The sequence below is a fragment of the Chelon labrosus genome (assembly GCF_963514085.1).
Source record: "Chelon labrosus genome assembly, chromosome: 2".
NCBI lineage: Eukaryota > Metazoa > Chordata > Actinopteri > Mugiliformes > Mugilidae > Chelon > Chelon labrosus.
The window spans coordinates 3,080,647-3,102,618 of NC_140338.1; the positions used below are offsets into that span (position 1 = coordinate 3,080,647).

At 46.8% G+C, this 21,972-nt stretch overlaps 1 protein-coding gene across 9 annotated transcripts; it reads right to left on the bottom strand.

The window, feature by feature from the left end:
- Positions 1–354: 354 nt before the first annotated feature.
- On the bottom strand, positions 355–21,837 carry LOC311504931 (CSC1-like protein 2). Of its 9 annotated transcripts, none has more exons than XM_084568275.1 (25): positions 21,564–21,837; positions 16,258–16,476; positions 13,836–13,915; positions 13,573–13,611; positions 12,861–12,951; positions 12,428–12,465; positions 10,436–10,578; positions 10,292–10,354; positions 9,646–9,697; positions 9,371–9,479; positions 9,208–9,278; positions 9,045–9,125; positions 8,837–8,960; positions 8,493–8,626; positions 7,458–7,595; positions 7,206–7,359; positions 6,983–7,089; positions 5,768–5,854; positions 5,619–5,684; positions 5,339–5,501; positions 5,094–5,199; positions 4,704–4,871; positions 4,382–4,497; positions 4,213–4,296; positions 355–4,001 (listed from the first exon to the last, which is right to left on the bottom strand). In XM_084568275.1, the coding sequence occupies exons 2-25, from the start codon at positions 16,447–16,449 to the stop codon at positions 3,807–3,809; spliced, it is 2,601 nt and encodes an 866-aa protein (XP_084424401.1). In that variant the 5' UTR covers positions 16,450–16,476; positions 21,564–21,837; the 3' UTR covers positions 355–3,806. The 9 variants fall into 9 exon arrangements, with proteins under 9 accessions (XP_084424401.1, XP_084424400.1, XP_084424402.1 ...); XM_084568274.1 differs by having other exon boundaries at positions 355–4,004; XM_084568276.1 differs by lacking the exon at positions 13,573–13,611 and having other exon boundaries at positions 355–4,004.
- Between the last annotated feature and the right edge of the window lie 135 nt (positions 21,838–21,972).

The window sequence follows — 21,972 nt, forward strand, 5'->3', positions numbered from 1 at the left end:
TAGAGAAACAATGATGCAGCACCGCCACCAGGTGGTGAGAACCAGGACTCAGACAGTGATTCTGCTACAGCTGCTTGTTGTTGTTAATATATCAAACTGTTGGTGTTTCTCTCTTTAATTTAATTAATATTTCAAGTATGGAATTAATTAATATATATACTTATTGTTAGATATATTAATATAAATGTTTATTTTACATTAAAATCATAATAATTCTGACTTCCAATTAAACTTCTCATTTATTAGCTACTAAAAATCAAATATTAAACAGTTTCTGTAATAATTTCAACTAATACTGTTTAACCTTTTAATCGATATTTCAGACGAGTCCACAAACACAAACACGACAGCGTGACAGATGAAGCTGATTTTATTGATCAAGTAACATAAATAGGACGAATGTTTCACTGTACATACGCAGAGTAAAAATAAATAGCCACAGTCACAGCAATAAATTAAAAGCAGGAATGAGTCCACGCCGCGGGTCGATGGATATTTACACTTTTCTTCAGCAGCTTTCAGCCAAGGCTTGGTTTCACTCTCCCGTTCACATTCTTCTTTTCACATTGAACAAGTTAGAAAACGGAGAAAAGCAAAAAGCAGCGGCGGATTATTAAAGACCTTCAAGTTACACCAGCGTCCTCGCAGCTAGCAACATTTCTGTAACACGTGTTTCGGTATCAAATACTTCAGATACAAAAATATCACACAGACTCTTCGCTGGGCCGCTCTCAACCTCCGACCCCGTGACCTCTGACCCTGCTCTGGCTCTCACGTGACCTGAGGCGGTCCGGTCCAGGATCAGAGGAACCGTGGCGTTGGGTTGGGAGCAGGTCCAGACCTTCAGGTTCTTCTTCAGATTCTTCATCACGCGCATACGACCACGACAGGAAGTGAAACACCAGGACACGGACGCTGCAGGTTCTCCAGCGTGTAGCCCCCGAGAGACACGACGTCCTGGAGGCTACAGCTTTCATAGTCCAGCTCCGTGTCCATCACACTCACACACTCTCACAGACACACTCACACACACGGCAGAACAAAACTACAAAAAAAAGCAACACAAACTGATGTAAACATTATTTAGGAAAAGAAAAACAACCTGAGACTATTCCATCGTCGTCGTCATTTAAATGTGGAGAAGCTACTGCAGCATCAGCGCCAGTGTTTACACTAATTCTAGTTCGTCCACTTGGGGGCAGCACCAGACAAACAGGTGCACAAAGAGCTAAGCTAGGTTCACGATTCAACGTTGTAGCTGCATTTAGCCACAAATGCAGAATCAGAACTTTAATGTTTAACTGGTTTGATTCATTACTTTGTCCACTAAAGGGCAGAGTTTCTTCCTGTAACGCATGACCTTAAAGTATCAGGTGATCTCAAGTCCAGGTCTTGTTACGAACAACTGAAAAAAGGCTCGTTAAGTTAAGAGGCTCTCGGTTTTACCAAAAACCTCAAAGACGAGTGAAGGAACGAAGTAACTATTAATGTTCGGCTAACTAGCTACAGTAGTAACCAGGTAAAACGTCTACAGGCTAAGAGGTAGCATATCATTAGCTAACTAAGTCAGTGAGGTGGGTGCTATCAGGCTAACGTTAGCAACTGTGTCTCATACTCATTAACGGATTTCATTTCATAACCTTCTGAACAGATGTGAGCTAAACAGAAATAACAGTCTGACCATATATTTGTCCTCGTCATGCTTCTAAACATTAGCCTAGCTAGCTCAATTCAGGCAGTTGCTCGTGACCTGTTAGCGTTAGCCTCAGTCTGTTAGCATCATGTACATATTTTAAGACCCTTATTGTTTTAAAAGGAGTCTGACGGAAACACTAAGATGTGAATGTTTGCGAGCCAGGAAACAGAAACTGCTTTTTACAGAGTCAGTGTTTCATGACTTCTGATGAATCTGCAGCGGTCACTGTTTAAAAAAAAACAACAAAAAAACAAAAAACAAAACAGTTTGAAGATAAGGAAGATCATAACAAACCGATGAACCGATGAAAAGTAACTGGAGGACGGAGTAGCTGCCACCATCTTCCCTCCAAAACCCCCCAGTCAGAACAACATGTCCTCCACACCAAGAGGACCACGGGAAAATAATCTGCATTAAAGCTGCAGCTGTCCAGGAAGCATTCCGCTTAGCATAGCACAAAGACTGAAAGCTAGTTTAGCGTAGCTCCACCACAAGAAACAAAAAACAACTTTTGTCATTTTTAAAAATGTTTTAGAAACAAATTGTTGTAGCAGCTACCTGCAGGGCTAGCTAACAAACTCCTGTAGCTTGTAAAAGAACTGTTAATAACCGCAAGCTAGTGCTAGTTACGATGTTTTACTAAAGAAGGTCGCAACTGGAACAAATCTGAGTTACCAGAGAGTTGAAATCTGGATGTCAAGCAGGTGGTCATAATGCTGTGGCTCATCAGAGTATACATGACGTGGAGTTGTGTTTGTGCTAAGCTATGCTAATCATATCCCAGAGCCATATTTCTGCTAAGCTACGCTATCACATCCTGGAGCTGTGTTCATGCTAAGTTATCCTAAACACATCCTGGGGCCGTGTTCATGCTAAGCTACGCTAACACATTCTGGATCCACGTTTCGTGCTAACACATCCTGAAGCCGTGTTCGTGCTAAGCTACGCTAACACATCCTGGAGCTACAGCATGAATGCAGGAGGCGAAAACATGATGCTCAACATTTTGCTGAACAAACTCTTCAGTCGTTATTTGTGAAAGTTTCTGGTCGAACCTTCATGATGCAGTAATAACACACACACACGCGCGCACACACACACACACACACTCAACAGATTACATTTCCCTTGAGAGTCCTGAGGGTAGACGGTCTGGAAGAAAAGCGCCGCTCTTCTCGTCTACCCAACATCAAACTCCTCGGCTGCTGAAAGAGTGTCCACAAAGTTCGTCCATGAATGAAAATAGTTCTGATTGCTAAACCTACACAGACACAGACGTCCCCGTTCCCTTTGTCAGGTATTCACAAGTTAAGGTAGTCTGGGTGAAATCAAAACCAGAGAAGAAGCCACCCCCGAGTCGTTGGGACGTCCAGCCGGAGAGACAACGCTGAAGACACTCGTCTGGAGGACGTGCTGCCGAGACTGGGATGGAAACGTCCAACGGGCAGCACACACGGTGGAGTCGTTAATCCAGACGGCGCTTTTATATCGTGCAGCTAAAGCTTGGCGGGTCAAAAACAACAGAAGCTCTTGGCGATGAGTTGAAGGTAGCGGCCAGATCCACAGAACGAAGGAGGGAAGAAGCCGACAGGGCGGAGGGACTGAGGAGCGTCTGCGTCAGCGAAGCGTCTACGACTACAGGAACTGGCGGTTTGACGGTTGTTTAGTGCTCCGCTACCAGAGACCCCAGTGTCCAGAGAGCGTTGGAGCGTTGGAACCCTGGGCGGGTCGAGTCCCTGTGACTGGCGGTGGATCAGGAGTCAAGACACGAGTGCAAACAAACAGAATCCAGCCCAGGCACAAATATTTCAACCCTGTGCCCCCACCCCAGGAAAAAACTTTTGGCTTTGTGGTTATGTACAGAGACGTCCCGTGGAGACAGTCTGATGTCCGTCAAGCTCCCACGGGCGTCCAGGACTGGAGGATGTTGGCGACCCAGCGCCGGCGTCTTGAGTCAGGGTCAAGTCTTCAAGCTGAGAGGAGGCGGAGCTAACCGTGGCGGTCTGCTGTGCGGGTGTTTGAGTGAACGATTCAGTCAACTCCTATGTTTAACTGTCGTGTGGGTGTGGCCTTCAACTAGCTCCGCCCCCTCCCTCTAGCTCCACCCCAGCTACTGGTGGACCTCGTTAGCGATCAGACTGTCCTCCCCTGACTGGAAATCCGCCTCGTTGATGCTGTTCCCTCCGTTCAGCATCTCCTCGTCCTGGGACGACCCCCGGTCCTCTTCGCCGCTGCCACCGCCCGGCTCGTCTGAGTTTGGGTCCTGGAGAACCTGGGCAATGTACATCTGCTGCTGCTGCTGCTGCTGCTGTCGGACCACACAGAACCATAACCAGGTTACGAGCAGTTATTTAGTTACTGACTCAACTGTGTCTGGAGAATTTAGTTTACTATTCCTAAATTAAAGCGCCTAAAGTTATTGTCAAAAACTAACAAACTCTTCTCTAGCTAGCTTGTTAGCTAGCCAACTCCTCTTAAGCTAGTTTGTTAATAATAATAATGAGAAGATAACTCACCTGAGATTTTGTGGTCGGGGAAGACGAGGGACGAGCTGGACGTCCGTTCTCAACGGCGTCCACGTCGTTCTCCTTGGTGTCGATCTGAGACAGAGACACAAACAGTGGGACAGCTGATTAAACTGCACGATTTGGGTCGACTGACTGTTGGGACTTGAACCAACGTTACCTTGTAGTTGTGAGCGCTGAGGTACTTGAAGTGTCCGAAGCAGACGTGCGACAGACAGACGACGATTGTGACGACCAGCACCACCAAAGTGAACATGGAGGTTGGCGTCTCGAAGCCTGGTAGCGCATTAGCATTTAGCATCAGTTAGCATTCAGACACATGTTAAATCCATCCAGAAATCACAGCTCTGACTCCAGATCAGATTTAATTTGCCCACCAACAACAAACAAACTGATTATCAGATGTGAACCTGTCTTGTGCTAAATGAGTAAATGCGTATCAGGTGTTTCATTGATCGGCCCAGCAGGGGGGCGGGGCTCACCTGTGCGTACGGTGGAGAAGAAGAGCAGCCAGAAGAGGCAGAGGATGGGAGCAGCCACCACCTGGGTGACGGCACCGGAGTGGATCTTCTTGTCCAGCTTAGAGGGCAGATAGGCGTAGTACATGTTGTACCTGTCCACCAGGTGTTTGAGCAGCATGTACATCAGGCCTGCAGGAGACAGGTAATCAGAACACACCTGGTTAGACCGGACTCCAGACTGGACCTTGGTTTGACTTGACTCAACTCATGTGGACTCGACCTGGTTTTGTGTCGACCTACTATAAACGTGAAACGTGACCTGTGACTTTTAACAGCTAAGCTAGGCTAAGCTAAGCTAAGCTAAGCTATCAACAGGCCAACACCTAGTTCTACTGTGGAGCGGTGACTGACCAAAGGGAACGATGATGGGGCAGGTGATGCTGTAGGCCATCACGACCGTGAATACGTTCATCATCCAGGCGTACGCCGCTCCGAACTGGAACTCGTAGGCCTGATGCTGGAAGACCCAAAGAGAGCGTTAGCGTCCGAACAGCGTTAGCATCAGAGCAGTGTTAGTGTCAGAGAGAGCATTAGCGTCAGAACAGCGCCCCCTACAGGCTGAAATGTCAGAATTATGAGTTTCTGTTAGTCCTCACCCTCTTAACGTTGCGGCGGTCGGCGGCGGAGCGAGCCAGGCAGAGTCGGATCATGTACATGAGCAGACCGGGGATCCTCAACAGGTCCATGGCGTTCCCGATGAAAGCCGAGGCGATGACGTAGTTGACAAAGAATGCTCCGTTATCCGGCAGGAAGACGCACCTGAAGGCAACACGAAACATCAAAGTTTACATGAACCCAGTCTGTGCAAGATTAATAACTATTTGTTGGTTCAGGTTTAACAAAATCGTGTTTAGGTTTGATTTAGTTGTGACTTACTCAAATCTGACTTTGGCATCAGCCAAGAACTTCTTATCAAACAGCCAGCGGAAGAAGACATCCAGACTGGAAAACGCAGAGAAGACGCGTAAACATAGACGTCAGAGGTCAAAGGTCAGAGGTCACCCAGGGGTCGATGGGTTTATTACCTGCTGAGTCCGAGAGATGGCAGCAAGAGCACCATGAAGATCAGGAAGGTGTAACATTTGTGCATCGTCGTCCGGTTTTCTCCAGACCTGCAGAAACCCGGGCAGGGACAATGGCGGGGCAAATAAAGAGGTCAGACGGGGCAATTAAGGTGTAAATCAAGAGGTAATGGGGCGTTCTATTTGTCCACCGAACTCGTTTTCCGAGTCGTTTTCCCGAGTTACGAACCGGAAGTTGCAAATAGAACGCCCCCTGAGGTCGTATATACAAGTCGTCAACTCGTCGAGGCTCAGAGGACCCCGAGTTCAGTTTCCAAGATGGCTACCACGAGCGTCACACGTAGTAAACATTGTGGTTTTCTACTATTTTAAGCACTTTTGTCTTTGTTGTAACCAAATGTAGAAGTCGTACACATAGCAGTGTATACGGTTACCTAATAGGCATGTCGCTACAGCTAAATACCGCTTAATAAGTTATTTTGTAGCTTGTGCAGTTTAAATTGGCTAGAGACGCTCCATGTTGCTATGACAACAATGCCGAGTCTTGAGCAGAAAGCGGCGCACTAGCCTATCGTTAACGTTAATCAAAACAGAATATTCAGATATCAAACTGTGAAATATGTTTGTGTAATATGTAGTGAACATGTGAAATCCGCCGTGGTTGCACTGTAAACGAGATAAACACTATAAACATCTTTTCTCCGACCTGTCGTGTACAAAACAGAACGCAAAAACCCGCTGTAACTTGTTTTCCGACACGGATGTGACGTCACTCCCGAGTTGCAAGTCGCGCTTACAAGACAAATAGAACGCACCATAAGACCTCTTAGGTTTGGAGCAGGTGCACTGGGTCAAACATGAGAAACGCAGTCGTCCAGGGTCAAATATGAGACGACTTAAAACTGGACTCGTTGTAATGTTCAGTTCCGTAACTGTCTGTCTTGACTTCGATTTCTTTTTGCCAACTCGAGACTCGGTCTTGACATAAACAACTTGAGACTAAACTTAACCACCTGACTGGGCCTGATTTTCCCATTTTCAATCTTTGTCCTAAGCTTGGTTAACAGTTTTCCCGATGTTCAGTTTTTGTGCTAAGGTAGGCTAACTGTTCTCTGCCTGACACCTGCTTGGATCCGCCTTGAGACTTCTGGTTGCCTTGTAAATGTTAACCAGCTGCATGCTAGCGTTAGTGACAGGGAGCGGAGGAAGCAGCAGTACCTGGTCCAGTGAGCCTCAAAGAAGGCAGAGTAGTAGACAATGGTGGGCAGCAGAGCAGAGAAAGCCCAGAGCAGCAGAGTGGGGAAAAACTGAGTGACGATGGGATTCTGTCCAAAAGAATCGAGAAAGAGAGAGAGAGAGAGAAAGAGCAGAAGGATCATCAGAAAGAAGATGGGCCGAATTCTTGGTCAATGTGGCGGAAAGACGACGGGTCTGTTCTTACGTTGAGATACTCGACAGGCTTGGTGACGTTGAACTTGTCCATGGTGGAGATGATGATGGCAGGAGTGGTGAGGAAGAAGAGCAAGATGAAGAGGATGCAGTTGATGATGAAGCAGCGAATCCACCAGGAGATCCCGCCCAGCGACAGGTGCTCCCTGCAGAAAGGAGAAAACAACATCATCAGCTGATCTCTAAGGGTGCGTTTGATCTGTTTGGCGGGGTGGGCTCGGGTGGGCGGAGCCTGTGGACATACCAGCGGACGTTCTGCGGGTCGGGCGCGTAAGAAACACTCCAGTTGTAAACGTGAAGAACTTCGCTGAACTGAGAGGAACGAGGCTCCTGGCGACATCGACAGCCCTGAACCTGGCAGGCGTTGAAGTCCTTGAGAATGCTGCGGACAGAGGGGGAGGAGTCAGGCAGTTATGAGGCGGAGTCAGACAGTTTGGGGGTGGAGTCAGGTTGTAGGTGGAGTCAGATAATTAAGCAGTGGACTGAGGTTGTTAAGGAGTGGGGTCGGGTAGTTAGGGGGTGGAGTCAGGTCATAGTCTGTATATAAATATGGACAAAACGTCTCCACTTCCATACATTGGCCAAACTGACTCTATTTTCCCGGGGATACGGGCGGCGCCATCTTGAGTTTGGAGCCAGATTCTGATCAGTACAGTCCGAGGGTGGAGCCACGTGGAGTCGTGATATCGATGCCCCGCCCACACTTCGTCCAGACGTCTTTGTTTAATTAATACTACGCTCTGCTCTACCTCCACCAGTTACAAGGAAATGTTGGATTATACACTGGACTTTTATTTATTTTTTGTTTTTTTACAACTCTCAGGGTCCCACGGGCCACTTTAAGGAGCGGTTGGCATGGCAACTAGTGGTCGCCATCATGTCACATCCTGTTTATATAGTGTCAAATAACTAAAATGAAACTGATCCAAACAATTGACACTTGAACATTCATCAACATTATGCTAACCACCTAAAATGAAAAAAATTTCACGTGTATTTTAGTGTTTTATTTTGGCGCAAGCCCCGCCCACTAACATTGAGGGGGCGGAGCTTATGACATATACTGCAGACCAGACACCAGGGGGCGCTCCACTTGCTTTGGCTTCACGTTAGAGGAGCAGTTCTGCCGTCCATATTTATACTGTCTATGGGTCAGGTAGTTAAGGGGTGTGGTCAAAGGAAGGAGCAGAATGTCAGTCAAAGTAAAAGTTTTAGAGAATATGATGAAGGACGGGGTGGGTGGAGCTAGAGAAAGGGGTGCAGTCAGGACGGGTCTTACATGGCTGTCATGGCCTCATTCTGGAAGGTGACGAAGGCCATGCCCAGCGGTTTGGTGTGGACCTTCTCCTTCTCCTTCCTGTACTCCTCCTTAAGTTTGGCCTCCCTCTTAGTGTAGTAGCTAACAGCCTCCTCCTGCAGGACACACATGCTAACGGTTAACACACTAACATCAAACATGTTAATATTCAGCATGCTAACATTTAACAAGCTTGTGAAATATGAGACAGAAACTCCAGCTAGTTGTTAAAGATGTTAATTATAGTTTTTGAACTCTAAGTGGAACACGGCTTTAGACTCATTAGCACTTGGTATTAGCTCATTAGCGCTCGGTATTATCGTCACCTCCTCGCAGCCGGTGATGGCGCAGCAGCAGAGGTGTCCACAGGGTTTGGGGTTGATCATAGTGGGAACGTGTTCCTTCGCCATCAGGTCAGTGAAGAACTTCTTACTGCGCTCCGTCTTCTTCCTGCAAACACAAAGTCCGGACGTTCAGACGGCTACGATACTGAAGATGCGATCTGACTGGATCTCTGGAGGTTTGTTCTCGTACCTCTCGGCATTCAGAGCCATGAGTCTGGCCACGTTGTAGCAGATCCGAGCCTCCAGAACGGTGCAGTTCTCGTATGCCTGTCTGAAAACGAGAGGAACCACAACGTCAGTCTGAAGCCTGGAACAAATGTTCTTCAAACGTCCGCACGAGACCGGGAACTTACTCAAAGTGTTGTTTGATCTGACTCTCCTCAGCGTATTTAGAGATGCCGTTAATGAATAAAGTGCGTTTCACCTGCAAGACAACACAACTCCCATCAACTCCTGAGTATTTACAGACCTAAGACTGGACCAGGTTCTGGTCTGGTCCCAGATCTGTTGTCTTACCAGGTCGTCCTCTTTGTAGTGCATCTTAGATGTATGTCTCCTCATGCTGTAGACGGTCAGGAGCAGATACATGAAGGCAAACGTCGTATGAAGCCACAACAAGTTCGTTCTGCAGAAGACAAACATATATTTCTGTTTAAATCAGAATATCTCCAAAACCAGCAACAGTTTCTGTATTTGTGCTAAGCTAAGCTAAGCTAACAGTTTCCCCTGTTTTCAGTCTTTGTGCTAAGCTAGGCTAACATTTTCTGATGATCCTCTTCTCGTGGACTCACCCAGACTTCAGGTTAGCTATTGTCGTGCGTCCGAAGCTGTAGGCGTTGTTTTCTGGAAGAAACAAGAATTCATCAGGAAACTTCATCAGCTGTTCAGACTGAGCCTCGTGGGAGACGCTTCACTAAAGTATAAAATATATAAAACAAAAACAACACGTCCTGATCGTCTCACTACGACACATCAAAAGTTTAACAGCGACATGAATCTACTGAACAGCTCCTTCAGCTTGGAGGTTGTCCTGAAGGGGTCTCTGAATCGTCCTCATAGAGACAGGTGGACACTAAACTACAAGCTGCTGCTACAACATCAAAACACAGTGAGCGTCCTGATTGGCCAAGATGACTGAAGACTGGACGTCCATCAGAAGGTCCTACGTCTGGTGGTTTACCACCACGGAGCGTTCTGCCTGTTATAGAGCGGATGTTGGTGTCACTTTGACGTCGCCATCTTCTGTCTCTTTGTAGTCGCCTCATGTCTCTTTAAAGTCATTTCTTAGTAGTCGTCTCTTTGTGTGTTATGTCTCTTTATAGACGTCTTATGTCTTTTATAGTCCTCTCTTCAGTATTGTCCTCTACTGACTCCACTACACCACCACTGTTCTACCATGAGACACCAGTCAGCCAATCACAGGTCTACAGGTGTTACCTTCTCTGGACGGAGGTCCAGGAACTCCTTGGCTGAGGAAAGCGTCTTTACTGATAATTCTGACTACAACCAGACACAAGACGACAACGTGAGACCAGAGATCAGCGGTTCAACCCTCGGCATCAAACCGGCAGCAGCTCTTACCCAGCAGGTCTCCAGAGAAGTTAACGGGCAGGACGATGCCCACCGAGAGGACGCCGACCACGACCAGCAGCCCGATGATGTGACGCTGGAAGGACAAGTAGTGGACAGCGTCCTCGCCACACTTCTCCCTGATCTCCTCATCCCTGCAGATTACAGACAATATGGTTGTGGTGAGTTCACTGACTCTAATATCAGCGAGACAAATAAGCGCCTGTGGTGAGTTCACTGACTCTAATAACAGCGAGACAAATAAGCGTCTGCGGTGAGTTCGCTGACTCTAATAACAGCGAGACAAATAAGCCTCTGTGGTGAGTTCGCTGACTCTAATAACAGCGGGACAAATAAGCGTCTGTGGTGAGTTTGCTGACTCTAATAACAGCGGGACAAATAAGCGTCTGCGGTGAGTTCGCTGTCTCTAATAACAGCGGGATAAATATGCGCCTGTGGTGAGTTCGCTGAGTCTAATAACAGCGGGATAAATATGTGTCTGTGGTGACTTCGCTGTCTCTAATAACAGCGGGACAAATAAGCCTCTGTGGGGAGTTCGCTGTCTCTAATAACAGCGGGACAAATGAGCGTCTGTGGTGAGTTTGTTGATTCTAATAACAGTGGGATAAATATGCGTCTGTGGTGAGTTCGCTGACTCTAATAACAGTGGGATAAATAAGCGTCTGTGGTGAGTTCGCTGACTCTAATAACAGCGGGACAAATAAGCGTCTGCGGTGAGTTCGCTGACTCTAATAACAGCGGGACAAATAAGCGTCTGCGGTGAGTTCGCTGACTCTAATAACAGCGGGATAAATATGCGTCTGTGGGGAGTTCGCTGTCTCTAATAACAGTGGGATAAATATGCGTCTGTGGTGAGTTCGCTGACTCTAATAACAGCGGGATAAATATGCGCCTGTGGTGAGTTCGCTGACTCTAATAACAGTGGGATAAATATGCGTCTGTGGTGAGTTTGTTGACTCTAATAACAGTGGGATAAATATGCGTCTGTGGTGAGTTCGCTGACTCTAATAACAGTGGGATAAATATGCGCCTGTGGTGAGTTTGATGTCTCTAATAACAGTGGGACAAATAAGCGTCTGTGGTGAGTTCGCTGACTCTAATAACAGTGGGACAATAAGCGTCTGTGCTGAGTTCACTGACTCTAATAACAGTGGGACAATAAGCGTCTGTGCTGAGTTCACTGACTCTAATAACAGCGGGACAAATAAGCCTCTGTGGGGAGTTCGCTGATCTAATAACAGCAGGACAAATGGGCGTCTGTGGTGAGTTCGCTGTCTCTAATACAAGTGGGATAAATATGCGTCTGTGGTGACTTCGCTGTCTCTAATAACAGTGGGATAAATATGCGCCTGTGGTGAGTTCGCTGAGTCTAATAACAGCGGGACAAATAAGCGTCTGAGGTGAGTTCGCTGACTCTAATAACAGCGAGACAAATAAGCGTCTGAGGTGAGTTCGCTGACTCTAATAACAGTGGGATAAATATGCGTCTGTGGTGACTTCGCCGTTTCTAATAACAGCGGGACAAATAAGCCTCTGTGGGGAGTTCGCTGTCTCTAATAACAGCGGGACAAATGAGCGTCTGTGGTGAGTTTGTTGATTCTAATAACAGTGGGATAAATATGCGTCTGTGGCGAGTTCGCTGACTCTAATAACAGTGGGATAAATAAGCGTCTGTGGTGAGTTCGCTGACTCTAATAACAGTGGGACAAATAAGCGTCTGTGGTGAGTTCGCTGACTCTGATAACAGCGGGACAAATAAGCGCCTGTGGTGAGTTCGCTGACTCTAATAACAGTGGGATAAATATGCGTCTGTGGTGAGTTCGCTGACTCTAATAACAGTGGGACAAATAAGCGTCTGTGGTGAGTTCGCTGACTCTAATAACAGCGGGACAAATGAGCGTCTGCGGTGAGTTCGCAGTCTCTAATAACAGTGGGACATAGCAGCGTCTCCAGTTTTATTGTGAAACAACAGTCAGTACTCACTTTATTCTGAAAATGGCCGTCAGCCACGAGCAGAAGCCCTGAAAAAAAAAAAGAGATGAAGAAGAAAAACCTGAGTCAGAGCTGCAGATGAAGAATTAAACTGATCAAAGAATGAGTGGGCGGAGCTTCAGACGATGACTGGTGGTCTCAGGATGACCTGCTCTGAGCTGCTGACGTTAAACTGGATTATGATCAACAGATTAAAGCAAACAGGAACCAGCTGAGCAACACAAACTACACAAAACTACACATGAACATAGACTCTGGTGTTCCTCTAATAATCTGAATAGAACCGACAGTTAATCTGCTGGGTTCTCTCAGGTTGATCCACGACATCTTCTTCTACTGAAACAATTCAGGTTTGGAAGCAAAAATGGAGGAGAACTACCTCTTCTTCTACTATCCTATTTTCAGTAGATGTGATGAAGCTTACGTTGTCTCTCTGGTCGAAGTCGACGGAGCTGGACACGGAGGTGAGGCGTTCGTAGCGGTCCGGCGTTTCCGAGTGCATCGCCGAGGCAACGCTGTGGACACAGACAGGAAGGAAGGAGTTAGCTAGCCGTTAGCATGTAGCCGCTCTGACCTTTGACCTCTGACCGGACTCCAGAGTTGGACACAGACGGCGCTAACGGGAACACAAACACGGACTGAGCTGTGATCTGAAAACCTCTGGGGTGTTTCCAGATGTGAAGCTTCCTACCGTCACAGCTGGAGACGCCTAAACACATCCATCCTGATTTAGCTTACTCGCTAGCTAGCTAGCACGTCACAGGTTTGACAACCAACACGAGCAGCCCGTTACCTTTTCACCGGCTCATAGTTATCTCGGTCTCGTCTTCGGCTGAGGTCGTTACAAACGGAGAGAAGTGTTAGCGTCACCCCTGTTAGCGTTAGCATTAGCACCCACAAAGAGTGAGACAAAGACACTGTAAAACAACACGGTGTTAATGTTGTATGGAAGTGATTAGTGCCACTGCTGTCAGCCCTGTTAGCATTAGCTTTAAAGATTGTGCTACACAAACGAGTGTGGCACTAATAACCCTCCACCTGCACACACAGCCGTTAGTGCAGCGATCAGAAAGCTGAACCCTGTTAATGAAACCAGAGGAAGACGTTAGCACACCAACACGGAGGCAGCGACGTACTATTCCCGCTCCTCCAGGTCGCTGAAACGCTTCTTCAGTCTTCAGGACGAAAAAACAGAAGGAAAATTGATGTAAAAAGGGGGCGGAGTCACAGACAGGAAGTCAAACTCCGTCGCTTTATAAGCAAGAACATCTATTAGGAAGTAAAAGTTAGAACCGACTGTATTTACATTTCTGTCCTCCGGCCTCAGGGGGCAGTAGTGAGACCAAGGAAAAACACAAATGTTTTAGGAACAGTGACCAGAGTTCAAACCTTAATTTACCTGTCGGCGTCGGTGACCAGCGCCAGGCGGCCATAGTCCCACGCAACCTTCCTCAGAATGGAGAAGACAAAGAGGAGCACCTGAAGAGGAAGAAGAAGAAGAAGAAGATCATCAAGTCAGAAGTCCTGCAAACTCCACAACAGGAAATAAATAACAAGATGGACGTAAACAGAGACAGTGGAAAAAAAATAATGTGATGATAAAAACAAAAACAGTTGGTTAGTTTATAGTGTTAGCTTCACAGTTGGAGCTGAGGCATGGGGCGGGGTCTTAACGTGACTCCACCCCCTAAACACTACCACACACACATACACTATATTGCCAAAAGTATTCGCTCATCTTCCTTAAGACACATATGAACTAAAGTGACATCCCATTCTTAATCCATAGGGTTTAATATAACGTCAGCCCACCCATTGCAGCTAGAACAGCTTCAACTCTTCTAGGAAGGCTTTCCACAAGGTTTAGGAGTGTCTTTATGGGACGTTTTGACCATTCTTCCATTTGTGAGGTCAGATATTGATGTTGGACTAGAAGGCCTGGCACTCAGTCTTCACTCTAATTCATCTCAAAGGTGTTCTATGAGGTTGAGGTCAGGACCAGTCAAGTTCTTCCTCACCAAACTCCCTCATCCATGTCTTTATGGACCTTGTCATGTTGGAACAGGAAGGGTCCATCAACAAACTGTTCCCACAAAGTTGGGAGCATGGAATTGTCCAAAATCTCTTGGTCTGCTGAAGCATTCAGAGTTCCTTGCACTGGAACTAAGGGGCCAAGCCCAGCTCCTGAAGAACAACCCCACACCATAATCCATAATCCTCCACCAAACTTCACACTTGGCACAATGCAGCCAGACAAGTACCGTTCTCCTGGCAACCACCAAACCCAGATTCATGATTCATCACTCCAGAGAACACGTCTCCACTAGGGTTTAATCCCGGGAAACGGGATTCCCGGGAAATCTGATCAAGACTATTTCCCGATTCCCGGGAAAGGTTATGACGGGAAACGGGAAATATATATTTATTTTTTGTTACACGTGCGCTTCTATTGTTGTCTTACGTTAACGTTGAATTCAGTGCAGCATCAGGCTATAGCCTAGAAATCCACGCACCCTAGCGGCAGCAAATATCATTTGCAGCAGTAGGCTACCAACCTCCTAATGATGTCTGCAGCCAGCTTTGTTAGGCCGTAAAGTGAACCCTGTTATCGTTTCATCCCGCTCCACAGTCTGGCATCTACACAATCTTTAGTTCATAAAACATATCGAGTCATGCTATGCTACCCAAAAAAAGTTCGTCGCAAAAATTCCAGTCGATTGCCGATGCGTCTATGTTTTATGCAGAACTAGTTTCTTCAGAGCGTAATAAGATCTTGTTCGCGAGTGGTGGCACGGTTGGTCACGTGATCGTTCTACACCAATACGGTAGCTGCTTTTTGGCAGATAGGCTGTCACGCACGCAGCTCACTTGATCACGCAGCAGAATTGATCATTGCAAACTTTGTTGATATGGACATAAACTGTGTTTCTTGCCCTAATAATGTTACAAATAATATAAAACATGCTGGGAACGCATATTTGAATGATATCGATACATTACTTGGGCAAAAACAACAACAACAAAAAACAGCTGTTTCCCGGGATTCCCGGGAAATGGGTCGTCTTTTCCCGGGATCTGATTCATCTAATTTTCGGGAAAAATATTAAACCCTAGTCTCCACTGCTCTAGCGTCCAGTGGTGGCTGCTTTACACCACTGAATCCGACGCTTTGCATTGCACTTGGTGATGTACGGCTTGGATGCAGCTGCTCAGCCATGGAAAGCCATTCCTTGAAGCTCTCTACTGTTCTTGAGCTAATCTGAAGGAAACATGAAGTTTGGAGGTCTGTGGAGATTGACTCTGCAGAAAGTTGGTGACCTCTGACCTCTATGAACCTCAGCATCTGCTGACCCTGCTCTGTCATTTCACGTGGCCTGACACTTGACTGTGGAATATTTAGTAGAGAGGAAAGTTCATGACTGGACTTGTTGCTCAGGTGTCATCTTATCACAGCACCACGCTGGAATTCACTGAGCTCCTGAGAGCGACCCATTCTTTCACTAATGTTTGTAGAAGCAGTCTCAATGGTTAGGTGCTGGATTTATACACCTGTGGATGTGGAAGTGATTACCTGAATTCATTTTCATTTCATTCATTTGGATGAGTGAGTCAAGACTTTTGGTAATATAGTGTATGTTGTAAAGGACAAGATGGCAGCGACCATCTCTGAGTGATTCCAGCTTTAATCATCCATGTTTAATACAGTCAACAAGTTGTAGCCACGGCAACAGAAAACTAAAGATGCGCCAAAGTAAACACGCTTTCTATTCGGACGACTCTGCTGCCGCGTTTGGACGCCGGACTCGGCGGCGGTGACTCACCAGGAAGCACATGAAGTCGAGGGCGAGCACGGTGGGCACGCCGCCGAAGGGAAGCCCCTGCAGCACAGTGCTGCGGATCCGGGCCGAGTAACAGTAGTCCTTGGACCCGCTGTTGGCCGAGCAGTTGTCCTGACCGCTACACGCTTGGCCGCCGCCGAATGTCGTCATGGTAACGATCGGCACTCTGAGCATGCTCACTGCAGCATCCTCGCTGAGAATCTGTGGGAGGAAAGAGAAGAGGGAAATGTGTCAGTGATGGTGGGCACGAAGAAACCTGAGCTTTATACTCTCAACCAATCAGAGACTGGAGGAGGGAACCAGGAACCAGGAACCAGGAACCTCTTCTGGATCTGTGACGTCCTGATATTATTCATTCAATGACGGAAGACGACGAAGATAACTTCCTGTTTTATACAAGTTTAAAAGACTCAGGATCAAACAGGCGACAATATTTGATGTAAAGGAAATGCTAATGGGGAACCCAATGGAGATGCTACTCCTGATGCTAACGGCGATACTAATGTACAGTCTGTTTCTGCACAGCCCTTATCCTAGCCAACCGCTCACACTCACACCTACGACCAATTTAGAATCACCAATGAACCTAACCAGCATGTCTTTGGACGGTGGGAGGAAGCTGGAGAACCTGGAGAGAACCCACGCAGACACAGGGAGAACATGCAAACTACACACAGAAAGGAACCAGTCGGCCCATGGATTAGAACCCAGAACCTTCTGGTGGCTGTGAGGCATCAGTGCTAACCACCACACCACTGTGCTGCCCTTATTATTAATTGATTAAATGAATCGAAGGTGTGATCTACAGTTTCAGCCAGTCACTGATCAATAACAAAAAAAAAAGTCATCCTAGGTCATTCTGGATGAGCTAACTACATTTCCCAGCAGCCCAAGCAAGCAGCGTCCTCCTCTTTGACCTGCTGATCCCGTCGCCATGGTAACCCCGACCGCAGCTCCTGACCCAGTTTCTTCCGCTCCGGCGGCACTGGTGACGAAAACGATGGCGACGGTTCAGTCAGACGGAGAACAAAGAAAAAGAAGAAGACAGAAAAAGAAAGAAAGAAGAAGAAGAAAGTCTGTGTCTGATGATTAGACGTTAGCGTGGCGGGGGGGGGGGGGGGGCCTGACTGTAGCCGTGGTACAGGGGCCCCTGAAGCAGCAGGGAACTATTAAATCAGACAGATTCTCAGTGGACTTCTGAACAGAGCAGGTTAACGGAGGTTTAGTGTGACGCTCCTGTAGGGGGCGCTGCCTCGGCCGAAGTCTCTGCGACGATCTGGAATATTCCTCCGGTCTGCCGTCATTCAGACCCCCCCCCCCCCCCCCCACACACACACACACACACACACACACACACACACTACACCCCTCCATCCTGTTGCCATGGCGCAGCGGCAGCATGACTCATCTGAAGCCTCCAGTCTCAGAGCTGCACTGCAACATTGACGGAGCTGCTCCTCCTCCTCTTCCTCTTCCTCCTCCTCCTCCTCCTCCTCCTCCTCCTCCTCCTCCTCCAGCCTCGTTAGCTCGCTTAGCTCCGTTAGCTTAGCATTAGCCACAGTGTGTGTGTGTGCGCTATCAGCGCTGCTTGATCTAAACGCTCTTAGAGACGGGCGCAGGGCTGAGATAATGGCTGAGGTCTGTGTGGGGGGAGATAATGAGGCGACAGCGAGGGGGACGTTTGATATTCACCCTCAGGACGTCCCTGACACTCAAACACTCAAACACTCAAACACAGGCCCGGCTGAAGCTCCACAGACCAGGACGGGGTCACTCATTAAACCTTGATCAAGATGCAGCTCTGATGTTAATTTATTTCTGATGCACATTTAAAACCAACGGACGTTAAAGAGCTGAACGGAGTCACCTGTCAACAACCGGACTCTGAATGATTACTGACTCTTTATAAAATAAAACTGAAATCAACTGGAACAAGCAAACTGAGAGGGTTTGTTTGATTTGTTCATCAAAACTCAGTTCTGGGAAATAGAAAATAAACTTTATTTACTCTCTGGTCCCTTAAGGAAAACTACAGGAGCATCCCTCAGATCAACTTGAAGCACAATTATTAATGTTTTAATTGAATAGCATTAACAAATGTACAGCCACAACAAAAATAAAACTTATATTCATAAACTGGTGTAAGTTCAACCTATAATTCAATCCTCGTCTAAACCCTTAGGCCCCGTTCAGAGCTTCACATCAACAACATCCGTCCTGATCTGGTCTCTAGTGTCAAGGTGTGAACACTGATCTGGTGTCAGTCCACATTGTGGAGGTGGTCTGGGACACATGTGACCTCCTTCCTTTGGTAGTGTGAGCACACAATGGGTCCTGGGTCACATTAAAGACCAAGTTTAACTCATTCATTCAACCACTATTAGAAATGATCACATGAATGAGTGATGTCTGTTCATTAGTGATGAGAGACTTTTAAAAGATTCTGTCCTTGGAGCTGAGAACCAAACTAAACTAGAATCAACTCAGGAAATGATTATTTCCTCAATAACTCCCGGCGTCTTTATTTCCTTTCTCAGCAGTGACATTACTCTGAGGATTCATCTCTAAAATAAAGTAGAACTTAACATGTGAGAGTCTTTCCATCTTGTTCCAAAATCTGGATCATGTCCCCAAGTCAACAACCAGCTGTTGATGGTTCTGATCCAGCGGTAGGTAGAGATCCATTAGAGACAGCAGCTGGTACAATATTCTACTGACCACATGATGGCGCTGCTTATTTACAGACACACACACTGAGATCAGATCTCGAGCGCTGGCTGGGGACGCATGTGGAGACACATTTTAAATAAGACCAGGTACTAAAAGATGGACAGGTGAGACCAGACGTTAATGTGACGTCTAAGTTAATGACACTTTCCAGTCTTTATTAAATAAGACAGTTCTAGTTAATCAACCTCCAGACACAGAAACAGAAATAAATCGACCAGTCTCAGCATCTTGTCTTCATGAACACCAACACCAGCCTTTCCTTCTGGCAGCCGTCCAGTTTGAATAACCTTTATTGAACCGTCAGTGGGCAGAGTGAGCAGTATGCTAGCATCTAGAAGCTAATAGCAGTACGTGAACAGACTCTGACATGTATGAACACTGGACCTTCCCAGAATGCACCTGGATATAAACTCTGTTTGGGCTCAAAGAGAGACACATGAAGACGACTAATTTCTCTAACTAAAAATAAAATGTTAATTTTAAATAAATAAACTGGTTTTGATTCGTTGTAACGGAAGAAATTCACTCAAATACGACGGAGCTCATTATAACTGACCCTTGACAAGATGCAAGCAAGTGCCGTCAAATAAATCTGATTTCCTACTGAAAGGTCAGACTGACAGGAAACATAAATACCAGAGGTCAGTGAAGGCAGCGCTACTCCGAGTCCTCTTTCAAGAGTCGGATTTCAGAGCTTCAACTATAAATGACAACAAAACAGAAACGGTGACGGACGTTCTCCAAAAAGGAAAAATTATTATTTTCTATCCCGACAAGACAAAACAGTTTACTGTTGATGATTTAAGGAGGAATCGTGAACTAAGACCATTTTCATTATGAATGGATCAACTGATCAGTCCAAAATGTCAGAGAGAGAAAACTCTTTCTGACTGAAACAACTAAAAAAAACTTTATTATGGGAAGAAGCCAGTTATTTCCCAGTCGACTCACTAATCAGTTAATCAATGAATCACTGAAGCTGTAATTTGATGGAGGGTTTTAATGCAGGTCTCTGAGTCCATGTCCAATCAGCTGTTTACTGACCCACATCTGTCAGATCTTATCAGAGAACGTATGAGAGGTTTCATTTAAAGATGGCCGCCTCTAACTAGACATTTATTATTTGTAGTTTCCAGTGGAGTGGAACTAGAACTTCTACACTGAATTGTTACGTTACATTGACTTGTTACGTTCCGTTGAATTGTTACACTGAATTGTTACGTTGAATTATTTCATTATGTTGAATTGTTACGTTACATCGACTTGTTACGTTACGTTGAATTCTTACACTGAATTCTTAAGTTGAATTGTTACATCGACTTGTTACACTGAATTGTTACGTTCCGTTGAATTGTTACTTTCCGTTGGATTGTTACTTTCCGTTGGATTGTTATGTTCCGTTGGATTGTTACATTGAATTGTTACGTTAGTTGACTTGTTACGTTAAATGGTTACGTTTATCCTATTTGTCATGTGAGGCGCTGACGAACTTCGTGGCCTCTGGAACTTTTCATGGTGGCATTTTCATTGCAAGAGGGAACAAATAAGTGACAACGGCTGCTATAGCAACAACAACGCCGCGTATTCGCTCGATGAATCGTGGACGTCCTGTCCTGTTTCTTCAAGGTTAACACTGAGGGCGGCTGTTTACATGTGTGTTCGACCAGTCACAGTTCACTGACGTCACCAACGGTTCCTGATGTTCTGGGGAAGTTCCTGCTCTGCTATGACTGAAGGAGGAACCAAGAACTACGGGGGTTCTCAGTTCTATGAAGACGTTCCCTGGTGGAACTGAACCAATAAATACAAAACTGAATTAATCTTTAAATAAGAACTTGAGAGGGAATTAATCAAAGATCAATAAGACTCAGCTTCTCAAAATAATCAGTTTATCAGACTCATTGATTCAGTGGTTTATAATTCATTCATTCACATCAGACTAATGATCCATTAAAGTATTTATTGATTCATTTGTGCTATCGACTGATTGATCGGTTGATCGTTGACTGGTTGATCGATCGGTCTGATGCTGCATCTCTGACCCGGTTCCTCCTCTCATTTTCCTGCAGGATGAAGCTGCGGCCCTGCTGCACCTGCAGCCCGGCCGACAGCATCCGCGGCCCTCCGGACAACAAAAGCCCTAAATCAGCCGCTGATGTCGGACACGAGGAGGTGCAGAGGGAGCGGAGAGCTCCGTCGGTCTGACACTTCAATACGGCCGCAGACAGACGGACAGCAGCGTGTCCTCTGCGCACACATTATGTAACCACACACACACACACACACACACATGCACACAAGCACACGCGTGCACACACACGCGCACGCACACACGCATGCACACACACGCACACTAATAGAACAGAACCGGGCCGGATGGATGCTGTGTGTCCGGGCGGAACCAGCGGGCAGAGCCGCTGACACAGGCCGACGGAGAGGCTGCATCAGCGGCCTGTCCGCCGCTAATCAGCCGCTCAGCAGATCAAACAAAGCCGCCTTATGATAAACCTGAGCGTAGAGCCCGTAATAAATAAACCCAATTAGAATAAAGCCGGTACCTGAGCATCCGACGCCGAGCCTCCTCTCCTCCCCGTCAACCCTCAAATATTTCACCGCAGAAAAAAAAAACAAAAAACAAATCCGTTAAATCCTCACAAATCCGCCGCCGCCGCCCCGGCCGCGTCCCGCCGCCATCCCGGAGAAGAAAAAAAAAACGCTGATTCAGACCGCGACGAGGTGGAGCCGTCGCCGGGGGTCACTGGGAGAATCCTGCCGCAGGAGCGCGTCCCTCCGCCGGTTACCGAGTCCGCTGCGAGCCGCTGCTGCTCCGCCGGGTGTCGGTGTGAAAATGGAGGCGGTCTCTGAGGAAGAGGAGGAGCACTGACACGCGGACACCGGCAGGGGGCGACACCGGCCCTTCACAATAAGAGTCCAATCGCCCCATTAAGAGGTTTCTACGAATAATTG